This window comes from Rhinolophus sinicus, chromosome 3, assembly GCF_057876585.1.
Source record: "Rhinolophus sinicus isolate RSI-liver-muscle chromosome 3, RSI-T2T, whole genome shotgun sequence".
Taxonomy (NCBI): domain Eukaryota; kingdom Metazoa; phylum Chordata; class Mammalia; order Chiroptera; family Rhinolophidae; genus Rhinolophus; species Rhinolophus sinicus.
In genome coordinates, this window is record NC_142503.1 from 89288510 (window position 1) to 89307683 (window position 19174).

The following is a 19174-nucleotide window of genomic DNA, read 5'->3' on the forward strand; positions in this document are numbered from 1 at the left end:
TAGTAACTGTTATTACCATGTTTCCCCAAAAATAAGACCTAACCAAAAAAATAAGCCCTAGCATGATTTTTCAGGATGACATCCCCTGAACATAAGCAGTAATGCAACTTTTGGAGCAAAAATTAATATAAGACCCGGTCTTATTTTCGGGAAAACAGGGTATATTATGTTCTTTTCTTTTAATTCCAACATCTGGACTTTCTTGAGGTCTGTTTCTATGTACTACGGAATTTTGAATAGAAAAGTGATATACTCTGAAATTATGTTTTTTAAAAGAATTACTCTGATTGCTTTTTTAAAAGATTACTCTGGTAAATGGACCTTAACAGTACAAAAATCAAATAATGGGCAACATTTATGTGGATAGTGTTATAGTCAGATGAGAAATGATGGTGAGTTGGTCTTGGGTGGTAGCACTGGTGTGGATGAGAGGGTTCTGACCATCAGGTTTTATTGATAGATTGGAAGGAACACTTTTATAATTGGCCCACCCAGAATAGGTACCTTTTGTAATCAGTCAGCCTAGAGGAAGTACCTTTCTCTTATTAGCACAGATTTGCACATCTGCATACAGAAGGCCCTGCAATGGAGTAATAGTTGTAAAAATAGCATTTTGAATCTAATGGGTTCAGAAAACAGAGTTTCAAATGGAATCTCTCAAAGGTTGATGAGAAGCCAACAGACTATTTTCTTTAGCTTGGATACAAGTGAGTGATAAAGGACAAAGATTGGTCCTAGCATTACTTTAAAGCAGTGGTTCTCAACTGAGGGCAAATTCTCCCCCTGGGGGATTTTTGGCAATGTCTGAAAACATTTTTGATTGTGAAGACTCGGGAGGAGTGGGATGCTACTGGCATCGCCCAGCCAGGAATGCTGCAAAACATTTTACCGATACACAAGCTAGCCTCCCATGAAAAAAGTAGTATCCATTCCAAATGTGCCAGTTGGGAAACCCGGCCTTAAAAGTTATTACTTTACATGACTAGGAAACCCCTAATATCTAAAATCTAATTGTATGTTTAGATTCAAGATCCTATCTTCCTAGGACCTGATGTTAAGGAAACTTTGTTCATTGTGTATGCTTTCCTAATTCCAATTAATTATAGTGCCTTACAGCGTTCATAAGGCAGAGGATTATTTTATTTGAAGGTGATCGCTTTTACTCGCTTAAAAACAAATCCTCAGTTTAATTTTAAAGTCCTGATATCTACTCTTAAACCTCTTTATATTTTGCAATTCCCAGTCCAAGTTCTCCCGGAAATTGGGTTAAAGATAAAGGGAGGTCAAGATATCAAATCCATACTAGAGATATGTGTTCCATGGGACTGGAAAACAAAATAAAACATAAAATTCTGAGCCTCGGGTGGCCATAAGGAAGTATTTTAAACTCTGCTGCTCCTAGAATATCTATCAGCCTGTCCTACTGATTTTAGATTACTGCTGCTATCTCCGAGGAGGACTGCTTGCCTCTGCAACAGGATCAACAGGTAACTCCTCCCAGCAGGTTCTGGCAGCCTGTATCCCCAAGTACAACTCCAAACTCTCAGAAAACACCACTCATTCTAAGGTGGGCGGAGCCGGATGGAAGGGGTGCCCCAAACCTCTCGGAGAGGCGGCCCCGCAGCAGCTAAAGGTTGGAGAGGGCGATCCGGAGGCCGGCGCAGGCGCTCGCTCACTCGCGCGCGCGCGCACCCGCGCCCCGGCGCCCAGCCCTCCGGTGAGTCCGCCCTCTACCCCAGCGGGAGGAGGACCCGCCCCCTCGCCTTCCCAAGCGGGCTGGCGAGCGGGCGGCGCGGAGGGGCGGGGCCGCAGCGGCCGGCAGTATCTGCGCCTCGGCGGCCTCGGAACTGGCAGACGCTCGGGGGAACATGGCGGCGACGGAGGCGGCGGTCCCAGCGCTCCCCAACAGCGGCGGCGTGGGCGCGGGGGCGCCGTCGGGCACGGTCCCAGTGCTCTTCTGCTTCTCGGTCTTTGCGCGGCCCTCGTCCGTGCCGCACGGCGCGGGCTACGAGCTGCTCATCCAGAAGTTCCTCAGCCTCTACGGCGACCAGCTCGACATGCACCGCAAATTCGTGGTGCAGCTCTTCGCGGAGGAGTGGGGCCAGTACGTGGACCTGCCCAAGGGCTTCGCGGTGAGCGAGCGCTGCAAGGTGCGCCTGGTGCCCCTGCAGATTCAGGTGGGTCCTGCCGGTGGGGGAGGCTGCGCGCCCCACCGCTGCCCCCGGTCCCCGTGCGTCCCTGTCCCCGCTGCGCTCCTCAGGTGCCCCGTGCCGCCCGGGCCCTGCGCGCCTCGCCGGCTTGGAAGGGTCGCGTCGCTAGCGCAAGCTTCGGAGACGGCCCAGAGAATGTGCCGGTCCGAAGGTGACGGTCACCAGCTGTCCTCGGTCGAGGTGGGGGCGTGGGCCTCCCAGCTGGTGGCGGCGCGCGCGAACGCCCCCACGTGTGTGGTCCTCAGCCGCCCGCATCCGCTTTGTGTGCCAGGACCAAGTCCCAGCCTCCTGCGTAACCAAAAGGCTGTGCAGTAGTGGCTGTGTTTTTATGTTGAGGTGATGCAGCACGAGGGGAAAGAGATTGTGAGGAGTATTGGCCTTAGGGTTTGTTACCCGGAGTTGTGTTCACCACTTGCGGGAACACAAACTTCAAGGAGTCAGACCTTTTCCCCCTCCTCTTCCCCAGCTTTCAATTTCTTGACCTTAAGCCTCCCTAACCCTTAAGTGAAGTAACCTTTCCTTAGCCTCTTCCTAGTACCTGTCACCTGTATCTGTTGATTTATTATATACACGCGTCGCCTACATTGAAGAAGTCGTTTGACTCCAGGACTGCAACACCTTATTAAATATCAACTTCAGCTAGACCATGATTTCCTGGTCGTGCTGGCTGAGAAAGTTGTTATACCTCAGGACTATCTTACATCTTCTAAATATTATTTTAAAAGCTATGCTCTAATACTACAGTGGGTCAGGTCTCCTGTCCTCTTTGTACATTCAGAGGATTCACTGGAGGATTTATATTTTTTTAAAAGAAAACATAAAGGTATATTTTAGATATTACACCATCAACATTTTTTCTTTAGTCGAGAAATTCATAAGCCATTTCTTCAGGAGGCCAAATTGGAATGTGGGATTCAGAGTTAGAAGGCATTTTAATATTCAAGTGTTTTCTGAGGATTATTCTCTAGTTTTTTCAGCTGTCGTAGGCAGTGGAATTGGTCTTGTTTCCTCTCACTCTAACACCCTTGCCAGAAGCTTCCAAAGCAGGTACTTTAGCCTGGATAAAGTTCCTGTTCAGAGGACAAAGGCCTTGAGAGTCCACTGCCAACCCTGGAGAGTCTAGAGGGAGGCAGATGGTCTCTATTACCCCAGAATTTGTCCTGCTGTACTTACAGAGAATTTGGAAAAATTGTGGTTCGGTGGTGTTTACTACTCCCCATTTTTATGTCTTCAGGAGTTTTCATGGCAGTCACGGGAATGTAAAGTACAGCATAGGGAATGTAGTCAATAATATTGTAATAACTATATATGGTGTCAGATGAGTGTTAGATTTCCTGGGGTGATCACTTCATAAGGTGTGTAAATGTCTCATCACGATGTGTACACCTGAAATTAATATAATAGTGTATGTCAACTGTAATTGAAAAATGAATTTTAAAAAATTAAAAATTAAATTAAAAAAGGCTGACACCTCTCTGCAGCCTTCCTTGTCCGTCTATTTAGATTATTGCTGCCAAAATACCTAAGAAGTTGGATGCACCTTTGACAAATCCATTAATAAAGGCAAGAATCCAAATACCAGCTGAGGAGGTCTAGCGCTATCCTGAGGACCCAGGCTTCTTTGTGATGATTTGCTGTAGTGGTTGGGAGGGAGGGTGGGCTGTTACCTATTAAGATGTTTTGCCAAAGTAGCACCTCCCCCCACACACACATCTGTAAGGTTTTTTCCTTCTCCAAGGTAGGATTTTTTTTTTTTTGAAAAATCCAAAGCTTGTGTCTGACAACTCTTCGTAATTAAACATTCTGGAAATGAATAATGCATATGTGTATATTTGAAATGTCTTGTACATTCTCAAAAGGCATTATAGAATTCAGGTCACTCGTGGCTTTTGAAACATTTCGCTTGGTATAGGAGATAATTTTTTGTGGTGATATTTAAATAATTACAATAATAGCACTACTCTGTACCATTCTTTAAAAAAAAATTTTTTTCACTACATAGTCCAAGAATTCTTAAGTATCTGTTATATAATACTTTATATATTCTTAAATATTTTAAAATATTTTTCTTCTATGTCATTTCATTTTAGGAATCTTATATTTTGATTTCTTCAGCCAGGTGCCTCCCCCAGCTTAAAAATAGATAACGTGGAGGGATCCATGCACACGCACACATACGTACACACTCCCCACATATCCATATACCTATTCTGGTACCTATTTATATCTATATGAAAACATAATATATGCATATATTTGTATATATGTGTGTATATACTCTCAGAAGAGAAAGACAAGATATTTCTTTTCATGACCATTTTACTATATGTTTTTTGGAACCCAGCTTATAATCCTAGAGACATGAACATTTTATGCTAGAGTTCTTTCTACAGACATTTGGGTGGCAGCTATAAGTGCCTGGCACAGTGAATGCAAACGTGAATAAGACCCAATTCTCGTTCTGCAGAAGAGCAGAACAGACAGGGAGTTGCCAAGGTTCCAAGGTGGATGCACGAAAGGATGTGAAGGACCTCCGTTATAACTGACTGTAGCATTCATGGTTTCTTTTATATGCTTAATGAAAATATCAAGCTGAATGGAAAATAGGCCACCAACTTGAACTTGTAATGTCATTTGTTTTGATGTTATTCATCATTCTTTGGAATAGATGCCTGTCATGTAGGAAGATTCAAGGTGGCCCATTGGTGAGGCCATGCTGCTGGGATGGTAGGCCCCTTCTCCCAGAGGCAGGGACAAAGAACATAAGTTTGGCCACATGTCATCCACTGCTTAAATAATGTGACTTGTTATTTCTCCAAACATAGCCTTAGAGCCTCCATGACCCTGGGTCACATACTATGTATTCTAGAATATATTCTCTATTTCCATAGGGGTCTAAGTTTGCTTTCCTGTTTGTTCTGACTGTCATTGCTAGTGACCTTGTAAAACACAGTGGTTGCTTGTGCCACACTGTCTGCACCCATGTTTGGTTAGTGGTTCTATGGGGATAGATCTTTAAGACCCCCATTGCCAGTATTAGCCTATAGTAACTTTTTAGTGTCTTCTTTTATGAAATAGTCTGTCAAAGTGATCAAGGTCTGCTGACAGCTCAGGTAGCTGAACAGCTCTTGTTTCAAGCATGGTTTATGTGTCTAGCTTTGTCAGAATGCTCGAAGTCTGAGGAATTTTGAGATGCAGGAGAAGAAATGTAAATGAGAGGATTATGCAGTGGGAATTTAGGTCATTTTTATGACTTACAAGTTTTAATTTTTCAAATGGAATTTGCCAAGTTTTAACTAATGGAAACATTCATCTCTGAAAACTCATGTAAATTTGATATCATACCTCCACCAGTGTGTTTTCCAGCTTGTCACCAGGGAAGGCAGAGCCCAAATAGAAGAGAGGAAGATGTAGACGTTGTGAGAAGGATGCCAGTGAGAGGATTTTGCTTTAGTACGGAGGAGGGAAGGCTCTGACAGCTTTGTGTGGGCAAAAGATAAGGGCTTCCCTGGGAAGGTTATTTTGACCTTTTCCTGAGATTGTTAGTTGTGAAGGGATTTGGCCCCAGCTTTCACTAAGAAGTTTATTACTACTGTTACTATTTTAAACAGGGTGTGGACATTTTATAGCTAGAAGAGACCCAAGAGTTCATGGTGGGAAGAGAGAGAAGGCAAGGTTTGGAAAGAAGAGGAAAAGGAATCTGCTCCCCCTTGGGCTTGCTAGTTTGAAATGGGTGACTTTTTAGTATGGAATCGTTACTATGGGAGCATATGGGAGGAGCAGGTAGAAATAAATATTATTTGGCAGCCTAAATGAAAAAGTCTAAAAACTGTTTTGCCAGAAACAGATCATGCAATGGTTTAAGTATTTTGGTGACATTTGGAAATCTACTTTATGAATCATAATTCTGCAGACTATATTAACAAGTTAGGCAATATTAGTGTGTGTGTATATATCTGTATAATATATGTGTATATACATACATATATATGGATCTTAGTAGTAAATGGTATTTTTAACGTCATTACACAAAAAGTTTTTTAACATGCTGAACTTCAGAGTGTGGTGTATGTTTCCTATACGAGAGATAGCACAATAGCCTAATGTATTTATTGATTGATTACATGAAGCTCATTAAATCCTTGAAATAGCCTTATGAGGTAGATACTATTTTTCTTGCTTTGTTACAGATTAAGAAACTGCTGTTTGGAGATAATAATGGATTGGCCTAATTTAATGTAATTGAAATTAGTGAAATTGAGATTTGGACTCAGATTCTAATGTCCATGGGCTGTGCTGTGTAGGGAGCCTTGTAACCCGGGGAAATCATCACACAAACTTCTGTTTTAAGTGAGTCAGTATTGGAACAAGGTCTTAACTGTAGCTGGGTAGTCAGATTTCCTTAAAAACACTTCTGAGTGAAATAATTATGCCCCATGTCCTTTTCTGGACTTTCACCCAAGCAGATCATGCCTGTTTTGTGACTCTAATAGACTACCAACATTTTGAAAACATGCATTTACAATTCCAATCTTTAATCATTCCTAAAGATACACATTTTACTCACTGTAGTAGTTGACTGAGGGGCTGCTATTCCAAAGTACCACACACTTAGTGGCTTACAAACAGAAATTTATTTTCACCCCAGTTCTGTAGGCTAGAGCCCAGGGTTGGTTCCTTCTGGGTTGTGAGGGAAAATCTGTTCCGTGCCTCTGTCCTGGTTTTTGGTAATTTGCTGGTAATTTTTGGCATTGTTCGGCTTATAGATACATCACACTGATCTCTGCCTTCCTGTTCACAAGGCCACTCTGTCCAAATAGCCCCTTTTTATAAGGATGCCAGTCATATTGAACGAAGCATCCACCCTCCTTTAGTATGACCTCATCCTAACTAATTTCCCCCCCCCTTCTTCCACCTCCCCCACCCCCCCAATCCGATTCAAGCCGTTGTTTCTCAGTCTAGTTGTGTAGGACACAGCTCCTGGCCCATGCTGGTATTATGAGCCTTGCACTTCCCCCTGGCTGAGGTGGTCAGTCCTCAGTCAGCTGCTCACAATGGTTGCTGGCCACTCACATTGGCCACCGGCCACTCATGGCAGCACACAGCAGCCCGGCAGCTCACGCCAACCTCCAGCTGCTCACGGCAGTCCAGCTCCAGGGAGATCCATTATTCACAGTCTTAGCTGTAGAGGGCACAGCTCACTGGCCCATGTGGGAATCCAACCGGCGCCCTCGGTGTTAGAAGCACGGAGCTCCAACCACCTGAGCCACCAGGCCAGCCTAGTATGTGTTATTTATGTATGGATATGTGTAGATATGTGAAGGTATGTGTGTGTGTGTGTGTGTGTCTGTCTGTCTGTCTGTCTGTGTATATACACATATTTTAACATGTGATTTCTTCATGCTTCTTGAACATACATTGACCTGTAATTGCTACACTTACTTGTGATGGCACTTGGTCAAGTCCACTTTTAATTTGCTATCTTGCAGTTGCAAGATGTAAATGGCTATGAACAGGATTTTTAGTTAACTACAAGGTTTTGTTTTAAGAGAAATTCATGAGTAAGAAGTCCCTGAAGTATAGTCAGTGTATAATTTAACAACAGCTTTTGGAATTCATACAGATTAGTGAGGGGGAGGGGGTGTTGGTTAGACATGGTTAGAGGGTTTTTTGGTTTGATTTGGGGTTTTTCATTTTTTATTTTTTTGTAGCCTCAAAGCCTCTTTTGGCTTATAAGACTTGGAGCTTATTCATAAAGTAATATCTTTTTCCCCAACTACCATAGTATAGGGAGACCATTTTTTAAAATAAACTTTTTATTTTAGAATAATGTTAGAGTTACAGCAAAGATAGCACAGAGTTTTATACCTGTATCTAGCTCCCCCTCTTATTAACGTCTTAGGTTATTGTAGCATATTTCTCATAATTAAGGCACCAGTATTAGTACATTACTGTTAACTGAGCTCCACACTTCGTTAAAATTTCAGTAGCTTTTCCCTAATACCCTTTTCTGCTCCCGGATCCAATCCAAGGTAACTAATTACATTTAGTTGTCATGTCTCCTTAGGCTCTTCTGGGCTATGACAGTTTCTCAGATTTGCATTGTTTTTGATGATCTTGACAGTTTTGAGAAGTACTGGTCAGATATTTTGGTAGCATGTACCTCAGTTTTGGTTTATCTGATCTTTTTTCATACATAGATTGGAGTTGTGGGGTTTTGAGAGAAAGATCATGAAGGTCATTCTCATTACGTTACATCAAGGCTACATACCGTGTTTCCCCGAAAATAAGACCTAGCCGGACCATCACCTCTAATGTGTCTTTTGAAGCAAAAATTAATATAAGACCCAGTTTTATGTAAGACCCGGTATTCCATTCTATGCTACCCAGTATTATGTTATGTTATGTTATATTATAGTATATTTAGTATAGTATATTATATTATATTATATTATATTATATTATATTATATTATATTATATTATATTAAAATAAGACCAGGTCTTATATTAATTTTTGCTCCAAAAGACGCATTAGAGCTGATTGTCTGGCTAGGTCTTATTTTCGGGAAACACGGTATTAAGGATAAAAGATTCTTTTTAACGATTCACTTAATTCCTGTAGTAATTGTTTCCTAAAAGTATGCTGTGTGCAGGATACTAAGGCAGAGTCTAGGGCCAGGCTGGTGATGAAGTCACCACCATGTAATGGGGACACCGGTTCCTCTAGAAAATGATTAGTAATCATCATCCGTGGGTGGTTTTAGAGAGAGCAAAACAGGATAAGTAGAGGGAAGGTTTAGGAGGTGAGTAGTGGTGTGGTTTCATTCAGAACCAGATTGCATCCTTTACAGAGCTTTCTGTAATTTGAGAAGGTAGAAAGAAAAGCACCATGGACTTTTAAGAATTCAGTGAAATTAATTATTATATTCAATAGTGATTTTCACTGTTTGGTAGAACCATATTAGGCCCAAGTTGTTAGAGTAGACCAGTCACAGCAATTAATGTAAACTCTTGGTAATCGAATACCCAATTTTCACCTTAATTCGTTGAGTTTCTTGATTGTGATAAATATGTTTAAAAATGCAGATGTCAAATTTATGTCTGTCCATTTAACAGTAGTGATGTGCTTGGCATCATTTCATTACGTTTTTGTGAACTCTAAGAAATTACTCTTGAGAATAGTGTCTTAATATTTCTGTCTTGATTATAGCAATAATTGTGGATTTGTTTCTGTTGCTTTTTTAGTTTTATGTTCCATGGTCTCTGCTACAGATTATTTTAAATTTAACTCTTTATGTGTAAACAATGCCATCATCAAGTTTATGTGTTTTACTATTGTAACATTTTTTTCTGATTATAAAGGTAATACATATTTTTAAAATAACATCCAGAAAATGTTTTTAAATAGCACTTGGAAAATATAAAAAAGTACAAATAAGACAAATAATCAAACAAAAACTCATGGACACAGACAACAGTTTACTGGTTACCAGATGGTGGAAGTTGGGAAAGAAGAAGGTAAAGGGGGTCAAATATGTGGTGATGGAAGGAGAACTGACTGTTGGTGGTGAACACACAACACTGACAGGTTATGTGTTATAAAATTGTACACTTGAAACCTATATAATTTTACTAACCAATGTCACCCCAATAAATTTAATAAAAAGAATAAATATTATATAGATAGAAAGGTAGGTATATGGATAAGAAAGGTATAAAGAAAAAAAAATTACCAACAACCCTAACTATAATATATAACCATTTATTATTTTCATATATTAGCTTCTACTTTTTATCATATTTTTACGTTATTGAAATACCATTGAACTGTGTTCTGTTTTTAAAATTCACATTAGATTATGAATATGTCTTCTTTGATGGGACAAATTCTTTGAAAACATATACATGTGTTATTTTCATTGGCTAAAAAATGTTTTCCATGTGAATGTGTTAAAATTTGTGAAATCATTTCTGTATTGTTGATCCTGGATATTACTAATTCTCACTATTAAAAGCAGTTCAGTGAACATCTTCATGGATCTTTTTTTTCCTGTAATTCAGATCATTTCTTTTGGTTAATAGTTGCAGAAATTGACTTACAGGGTCAAACCAGTAGGAACATTTTTCTTCCTTTATTGACCTCCACTGAAACTAAATGTCATTGTATTATGCATTGAGTACTAAATCATTGTTTTCTTTTTTTCTCAGCTCACTACCCTGGGAAATCTTACTCCTTCAAGCACTGTGTTTTTCTGCTGTGATATGCAGGAAAGGTTCAGACCAGCCATCAAGTATTTTGGGGATATTATCAGCGTGGGACAAAGATTGGTATGCTTGCTTATTTTTTCTAATTCACTGAAGCATAATATACATTCATATATACACACATACGTATATTGCTTATTATCTTTGTGGGTTTTGTTTTGTTTTGCAGTTACAAGGGGCCCGGATTTTAGGAATTCCTGTTATCGTAACAGAACAGTACCCTAAAGGTCTTGGAAGCACTGTTCAAGAAATTGATTTAACAGGTGTAAAACTGGTACTTCCAAAGACCAAGTTTTCAATGGTATTACCGGAAGTAGAAGCAGCATTAGCAGAGATTCCTGGAGTCAGGAGTGTTGTGTTATTTGGAGTGGAAGTAAGTACCTTTTGTTATATTTTGGACATGGTATCATTTGTAGAAAACTTGATTCCAGAATGCATTTTTGTATATAGAATACCATGTAGTTGGTAATCATGATGAAAAATAGCTGTTTATTATTGATTGATCAGCATGCCTCTGATCCAAACACTTTATATTAGGTTGGTGCAAAAGTAATTGCGGTTTTTGCAGTTATTTTTAACCTTTTAAACGGCAATTACTTTTGCACCAACCTAATATATACACGTTTTAATTCATGAAACTCTCACAGCAACCCTCTGAGCTAAGTTTTCTTGGTCTTCCCATATCATATATGAGGAAACTAAAACACAGATGCTGCGTGACTTGCCCAAGGTCATACAGCTAGTTGGGGGGTGGAGCTAGATTTGAATCTTAGGTTGGTGAATTCTTGGGCCTTTACTTTTAACTGCTCCTTTGGAACACATTTTCATCAAAGGTATAATTTTTTATTTATGTGCTGTAGGATTTCACCTTGGTCATATTTTTGCTTGAGAAGAACCTTAGATGTCATGTCACTCATTGTCCTTCACATTTGAATTATGTACATACCTTTTTATTTATTTATTTATTTTAAGAAAGACGCAGCTCACAGTGGCCCATGCGGGGATCGAACTAGCAATCTTGGTGTTATTAGCACCACACTCTAGCCAGCTGATCTAACTGGCACCCTTGTACATAACTTTTTAAAGGGAAAGAATACTCATGGATTCCTAATACTGATTAAAATGATCTTTTTGTTTGATTTTTTTGCACAAACAGAATATAAGTACTTATTCATAGCTTATAAACAACTGTTGAACTAAATTTTAAAAAGTATGAAAAAAGTATAAAAACAGTGAAATCCAAATAATAATATTAATTTATTTACCATGTTTCGGTAGTAGGTTTATAGTAGTAGGTTTTAATAGTAGAAAGATGTAGTCTCGGGTTTAGATGTATGTTAAATATCTGTATTTTGACTTCAGTGATAATATAGAGAAAGCCTGTTTGTATAAGTATGTCTCACCAGATGCTGTTGCCGACATCTGTACTTTTTTTGCTCATTTATCATTATTAAACCTCATGCCTAAGGAAAATCATCTTTGAGCTGTCCTCCAGTGCTAATTTTAATAAGGTGTCAGTAGATAAAAGCTTTCTTGTCATGTAAGATACGTGGCATTAATGGCATCATGGCATTATTGAAATCTGCTTTTATTGGTTGTTTCATTGGTAATAACACAGTTATTGTTGGAGCATGTTTTTACTCTATATTTTCTGCTAATGATGTGTTGTTACAAGTTAGTACTTACTAAGATGGAACCTGTATAATACATTTGCTAATGATATAGACTGGGTATTTTTGCCTGTGTCACATGCTGTTTTTAACTTGGCCTACCTTTCCTCCTGGATGCCATGTGACAACTCAGCTTTCCCACTACTTTCTCAGTCTGCAGTACTGCTGACTCATTATTTGTGTTAAGCACTTGGTATGAATTCACATATAACCTCCACTGTGAGTGGCATCAAAACTGAGTGGTACTAGTCAGCTGTCTAAAGGTCATCCAGGTGACATACTTGTAGAGGAATATCTTTTAAAAAATTATCACAGAGCTCTAAGAATGTGATCAAGGTTCCTAGTATGAGGAACGTTGATGTAATCCAATTCCCAACTTTACAAGGAGGAAACCAAAGCCAGAGATGCAGTTTATGCCCACAATCATCGAGCAAGTTAGAGACAAAATTAGAGGTATCACAAGGTTGTTAGACATACAGTGCTCTCTCTGCTTCATGTGTGCTTGCACATTTGTAAAATGCTTTTAGTTGACTGCCTTACTGCATACGATTTTTTACTTTCCCACTAGACTCACGTGTGCATCCAACAAACAGCTCTGGAACTAGTTGGCCGAGGTATTGAGGTTCATATTGTTGCTGACGCCACCTCATCAAGAAGCATGATGGACAGGATGTTTGCTCTTGAGGTAACTGTCCTGCTTTAAAATAAATCATTTATCACTTTTCCAAATAAATTTGCAGAGCATTGAATATTTAACAGCAACTGAAAGATTGACCTCTTAAATTTGAGTTTGGTCAAACAGTGTCTGATTCATTGATTTCCTGGGGTCTGGACTGTGCATTGATGAACATTTGAGTTCTCACCCCCATATCTTATCTTATATCTTCTGTTTCCTTAGGACTAGATTACTAGTGATGCCTTATACCTTTTGTCATAAGTTTGCTGTATAGTGTTAATGTGTGAACTAAGAGGTATTCCAGTAAGCTTAATCTGAAGCATTTAGAGATTTGCAAATTAGAAACAGCTCACCTAGGTTTAACTCAGCCATGATCTAGCCAAATCCAGGCACAGTGGGCCTAAGCCTGGTTCAACCTCACATCTGGTTTCCTCAGACTTGAGTTTCTGGGGCTAGGTGGTGTGTCACTGAGTGTGGACGCCACACACACAGTGTTTCACGGCTCTTTGCACTAGAATGTAAGGGTGGCGGTGATCTCTGCGCATTGTTGCATAGCAGGAGTCTTACGTAAGCATTTCCTGTTCCCAGACATTGAAAAGCAAACTACCACATAACCCTTTAACACATTCACTCCATATTGTGGTGTGTTTTCTCTCTCTCTCTCTCTCTCTCTCTCTCTCTCTCTCTCTCTCTCTCTCATTTAATTCTAATTCAGTAATAATTTTAGAATAATGTATGTGGGGATTCAGTTGCCGAGTTCTTTGATTATTTTTATTGAGAGTGAGAAAAATAGATTTTCTTTTTGAGACCCTGTACAAGCTGGCCTATGAAGCACTTTATAGGATTGCTAAATCATCTCTTTAGCCTAAAGTGTTCCCTAGGGTGGTGAGGTAGGGCAAGTGAGGAAGTCAGAGGAAGGAAGGTCTGTGTGGAGGGCTGACGCACGAGCAGGTGGGTGGGGCGGCAGCAGCAGTTGTTTTAAGGCCCTGGTTGGCTGTCCCTTCCCTGTTTTATTCCTGAGGCGGTGAGTACTATTTTGGAATTATTCATTTTGTTTAACTGTTTTTAAGTCCATTTGGACAATTGGGTTCTCTGGTAGTTAGGTTCTAAGTGTTGCTTTTCCCCATCTCAGCAAAGATCTTTAAGCTATTCTTACAGCCATGAGTTAACGAACTTCCACTTTTCAAATCCCCTTAGTACTTTGAGTTTAAACACTCCCACTGTCAGAGCCTCACCATCTTGACAAGCAGCTCTTTTCCTCTGTGGATAATTTATCTTTCTGCTAATGCTGAGATCCAGACTTGAAGTGTGTTTCCAAGGAAGTGAAAACTAAAAACATACGAAAAACAAAAATCCTCCTGGCTTGTAAAGACATTTCAAGGACTTTTGTTCTGCAATCATGTCTTTATGATGACATTTATTACAGAAGATTCTGATTGTTGGCGATTCTGTCTTCTCATGAGACTTAGAATAAAAACATAGTCAGCTATTTACCATCTGAACCTTATTCTTTGAGAGGTGGTCTGTAACCTCAGTGACTAGGAGCCAAACAGTGGAGGGATAATACAGGTTTGAGTGCAGGTGCTAGCATTGTGTGAATTTGTGTCCTGGGAATGTTACCTACTATCTGTGCCTCAGATGGAAATCATAATAGCCACCATGTGGGAGGATTTTTGTGAGGATTGAATGAGAATGTGTATTGATAGCACTTAGTACAGTGCCTGACACAGTAAACAGTCAGATGTTAGCTGCTGCTTTTGTTGTTGTTATTATCTGTTGTTATCTTCAGGAGGTTAGTCTTATCAGAAATGTATACACATGTATTAGTTTCCAAGACCCAGAAGGGGCTAGTCCTGGAAGTTCTAAGGAGGGAAGGAAAGAATATGGTCTGGGTTGCTTTGGGAGAGCTTGGAGCAAACAGCATGGCCTTGGCTTAAAGTAACACGGGTGAAAGGGGAAGAAGAATCAGGTCAGGTGGTGATGGGGGGAGGTATGCCACATTCCTGATTTTTCTTCTTCATCTAAATTTGATATGGAGGTGTTGCCCCTAAATGATTGGGAGAAATGTGTGTGTGTGTTTTATTCTATGACTATGATAAAAATAGCAACCAGGCCAGCTCCCTTTCTCTATTCCTTTAGAACACAATGCCTAAGATAATTACTGACCATCCATACTGCCTGTTAAGGTTATTACACTAAAAAGTTTATAGTTAACCATTACTGAAACTTCTGCACCAGGGTCTGTGGTATGTGCTTTAGTCAACAAAAACATTTTGAGCACCTGCCATCTGTCAGGCATTGTTGCTTTCAACTAACCATTGTAGAGTAAATGCAGGATAAAGTAGAATGAAGCCCTCACTTGGAGTTCATGTCCTTTTACTCTTGGGGAGTTGTTAGTGTTGCTTGGAAATCTAATGGGTTTGTCTCCCCCCAAAACCCCAATTCCCACTCCTGCCCTCTCTGAGGCTGTCACTGCTTTGTGCTCTTGCATTTTTCAGTTGGTACAGAGCAATCTTTCCTTTGCTTTGGCCTTGTTGGACCGATGTTGCCAGTGTAAGGCAAGAACTGCGGAAACCTATTGGCCATGTACCTGTGTTAGACAGCTGGAGTTTTCTTTCCCCTGGTAGGCCAGGGAAGACAGTGAGTTTGGGACCAGTGTTGTAGGTGTCCTCGTAGCTCAGGGTGGTGGGCGGGAACCAGCCAGTGCCGGGAAAAGCCGCTGCTGTTCTCTCCTTGCTGAGGCACCCTTTGTGGTTGGGGCTGGGCAGGCTCTATGGGAAGGTCTTCGAGCCTCATCTGAAAACTTTGCTTTTGGTGAGGTGAGCCACACCTTCCCCTAACACAGGTTCTGGGCTTGATTATTTTAATCCAATCAGTATTGGCCATATCTCAGTCTTGAAGCCACGTAATACTGTGTAGGTTTCAGCTTACTGAAATGTGTTTCTGTGCCTGACGCGCCCCTGCCACAGTGACCTCACTCAGCCTTACCAAGGGCTGTTGGCCTAGAGTGGACCTGGGTCGGGTCAGCAGAGCTCTGGGAAAAGCTGGCTTCTTCCTGGGTCATCAGATTTCTTCCTCAGACCTGAGAACAGCTTTCTAGTTCCTGCCTCACTAAGGAACTCGAAAGAATAGTGACAACTGACTTTTGTTGGCATTTTGGAGTATATAAAGCACTTTCACTGACAAGGGTGTGATTCAGAGTCAGGCTTAATATTGAAAACCACCGATTCAGCAATGATTGAGTGGTACAGAAGTCAGCGCAGGCCAGCCAGCTGGGAGGGCGAGAGCTGGACGTTCACACAGCTGAGCCGCAGCTCGTCTTAGAGTTATTCTCTGCCCTCTGTCTGAAGCAGGCACGCAGTCCTTTGAGATTTCTATGCGTTTTGATATAGTCAGGAGTTGACGGAATAGCAAGAAGGAAATTTATTTCCAGAAGTCTTTAAAAAACTCAGAAATAACTCACCTTCTGATATTTGTCCCAATATAAAGGGCACTGGCAGTCTTGCTTTTTATCTTCCTCTTTCCTATGTTTTTCCCTGCTGAGTTCTGGTCAGCTGCTCTGCACACTCATTTTGTTCTGAGGTCCAAGCTTGCTTTCTGATGAGTCGGCTACGGCTTATACTCCCTTCTGCGTCCTTGGGGATAAAAAGAAAGAGTCTGCCAGTGGGAAGGTTGGCCTGTGGATCTACAACCATCTGCAGGACGACTGGCTTGCACTCCACAGGGATGCCCTGGCTGTTCAAGGGACTCTGATGATGAGAGACTGAGCTGGGGCTTCCCCTGACGTGTCGAGGAAGTTTCTAAGCACCTCATTGCCCATGGTTCGTACAGTGCATGTTCCTTGGGTGCCAGCTGGCCGGTTCTTTGGCCTAGGGTTTCTGCTAACACACAACGTCCAGAAAATGAATCTCTGCTCTAGAATTCTCACCCCACTCCTCCCTCCCCCTTCTCCTCCACTTTCTCTTTCTTCTGTCTCCCTTCTCCCCCTCTTTGAGATTTCTGTCCTTGGTTCTTTATTTTGATTTCCCCTGGAGCAATTTGGCAAAGACATTCTTTGACCTGACAGTGAAATTTTGTACTCTGGTTTACTGATTCTAAAAAAATGGATGATTGTGGCAGTGGTGGTTCTGTTATCATCCAGGGGCACGTTCTTCAACCTTACGCGAGGCTCTTCTGCTGCCAGTCATTTCTTACTTAGTGGAAGGACAGGCAGGCTCTATGTCAGATGTGTAGAGACAGAAAAAAAATTAGAAGCATTGTTTTACAGTCATTAGCTTTGATTTCCCTTCTATCCCTGGCATGTGGGAGTCATAATATTGGCTACCTGTTTTCTTTTACTTGTTTCTAGCCCATGTTACTAATACTGAGAATAACCATAATGGGTTTGTAGTGTGACTGGTTTAAAATCTGTCTGCATCACTGAATTTAATAGTATGGCTCAGGACCCTGATTTTAATAGAGGATACTAATTATTTTGTCGAAGCTATTTTTTGCTGTTTTAATGTAATGTTCATTCTCATGCTTGCTTCTTGATTTGTCTTTATCTTTTTTTTTTTTTTTTAAGCGTCTTGCTCGAACCGGGATCATAGTGACTACCAGTGAGGCTGTTTTGCTACAGCTGGTTGCTGATAAAGACCATCCGAAATTCAAGGAAATTCAGAATCTAATTAAGGCGAGTGCCCCCGAGTCGGGTCTGCTTTCCAAAGTATAGGACATTTGAAGGACTGGTACGCTCCTCACCGTCAGGTGACAGCACTGCAACCAGATAAGCTCTTGTCTCTACTAGAATTAAAATGTCAAGTGGAAAATTGGCTCTTTTTTTGCGCCTCTTAGTAAAACTTAACCAGTTAGACCATTCGGGTACTAGTATTTAGTTACAAACATCAAAGGCTTCAGGTGCTGCTTACCTTTTTTCTTAATGTGCTTTTATTTATTAAAAAAATGAAATTATATAATGGGGGTGCCTGTTTGTCTATACTGTATACATTGATGATAACTTTCAAAAGTGCACTCTTGTGACATTTTGTTTTGTGCACTGTAGAGAAACAGATGTATTGATAATAGTTTGACTTTTGTATTATTGTAAGATTGTTATAATGTTAATGTGGATTCAGTGTTTTTACTTTACAGGTTGATTGAAATAGGATTATTATTTCAATTTAAAAAGAATTTAAGAATAGAACTCGAATTCCTGTTACTCCTTTCCCTCACAGTGCAGTCAACTTACAAAACGAGTTGCATCGATCTAACCAGATGAAATTATGTTGAATAATTATGTATCTTTCTTGATTGTGCTAATTTTCTTATTCCGGTCACCATCACTAATTCTCTGTTAATGTTCTCTTTTTTAGCTGAATCTTTTCCTAGAGGGACTCATTGGGTCATTGCTTGTTGTAATTTTGTAAACCAGTGGGATGATTTGCAATGCCATATAATTACTCGAGGACTGTTTGAAATCCTTGAGATACTTACTTTAGCTGACTATCTTTACAACCATCTTGAATACATCTTCTAATATGTGCAAGATTTAGCAAAAGGATAAAGGCTGGATAAAATGCAGTTTTAAACCATATTTTTGTTTGATATTTTTCTCTACCTACCCTCCAATTATAATGGCACCAGTCATGATTTTATAGTATTAATTTTGTAGTCATTGCTACCCTTCAATAAATTTATTTTCATTAAACACTTATTAGAGGGTTTTAAAACTTTTAAATAGTGTGTGAAATATAGAACATTGCTGTCTTTTATATTAAAATAATTAAAGAAAATGTCTTATGTGAATGAGATTATTTTGTCGCCCACAACATGGCTCTGTGAGTACTGTTCCAGGGATTCTAATACTTATTTAAAGATATAAAATTTTTGACATTCATAATCTTTCAACTCATGGGAATTTCAAAGAAGGAGACTCTTTTGCAGGCGAGGGTAAATGGATTTTACTGAAGGGCCTTCTTCATGATTTCAGAGCAGTAGAAATGCTTGTCCTTTTTTCAGTGGTAACAGACAACAAACTAGCATTCTTCTTTGGGCGGGTGTGTTTAAATATTTATTTCCAGCAAACTTGTGTGTCGAAAAGAAGAATCAAAGATTTCTCCACACTTTAGCTTTTAATAAATTTAGTTTAGTGCTTCTCAACCTTTAATATGAATGCAAATCACCTGGGCATCTTGTTAAAATGCTGACTCTAGTTCAGCAGATCTGGGGTCGAGCCTGACATTTTGCATTTCCATTGATGCTGCACAGAAGGGGCCACACTTGGAGAAGCAGGGATTTAACTAACAACACCTGTTTTCCTTCGCTGCACCAGACCCTTCATTTCTCACAAGATGCCAGCACAGTGAAGCCTTT

General features: G+C 40.3%; 1 protein-coding gene across 1 annotated transcript; it reads left to right on the plus strand.

The window, feature by feature from the left end:
* The first annotated feature begins 1657 nt into the window (after positions 1-1657).
* Positions 1658-18594, plus strand: LOC109447749 (isochorismatase domain-containing protein 1). Its single transcript, XM_019732408.3, has 5 exons — positions 1658-2177; positions 10421-10540; positions 10647-10850; positions 12716-12832; positions 17388-18594. The coding sequence occupies exons 1-5, from the start codon at positions 1869-1871 to the stop codon at positions 17532-17534; spliced, it is 897 nt and encodes a 298-aa protein (XP_019587967.1). The 5' UTR covers positions 1658-1868; the 3' UTR covers positions 17535-18594.
* Positions 18595-19174: the final 580 nt, after the last annotated feature.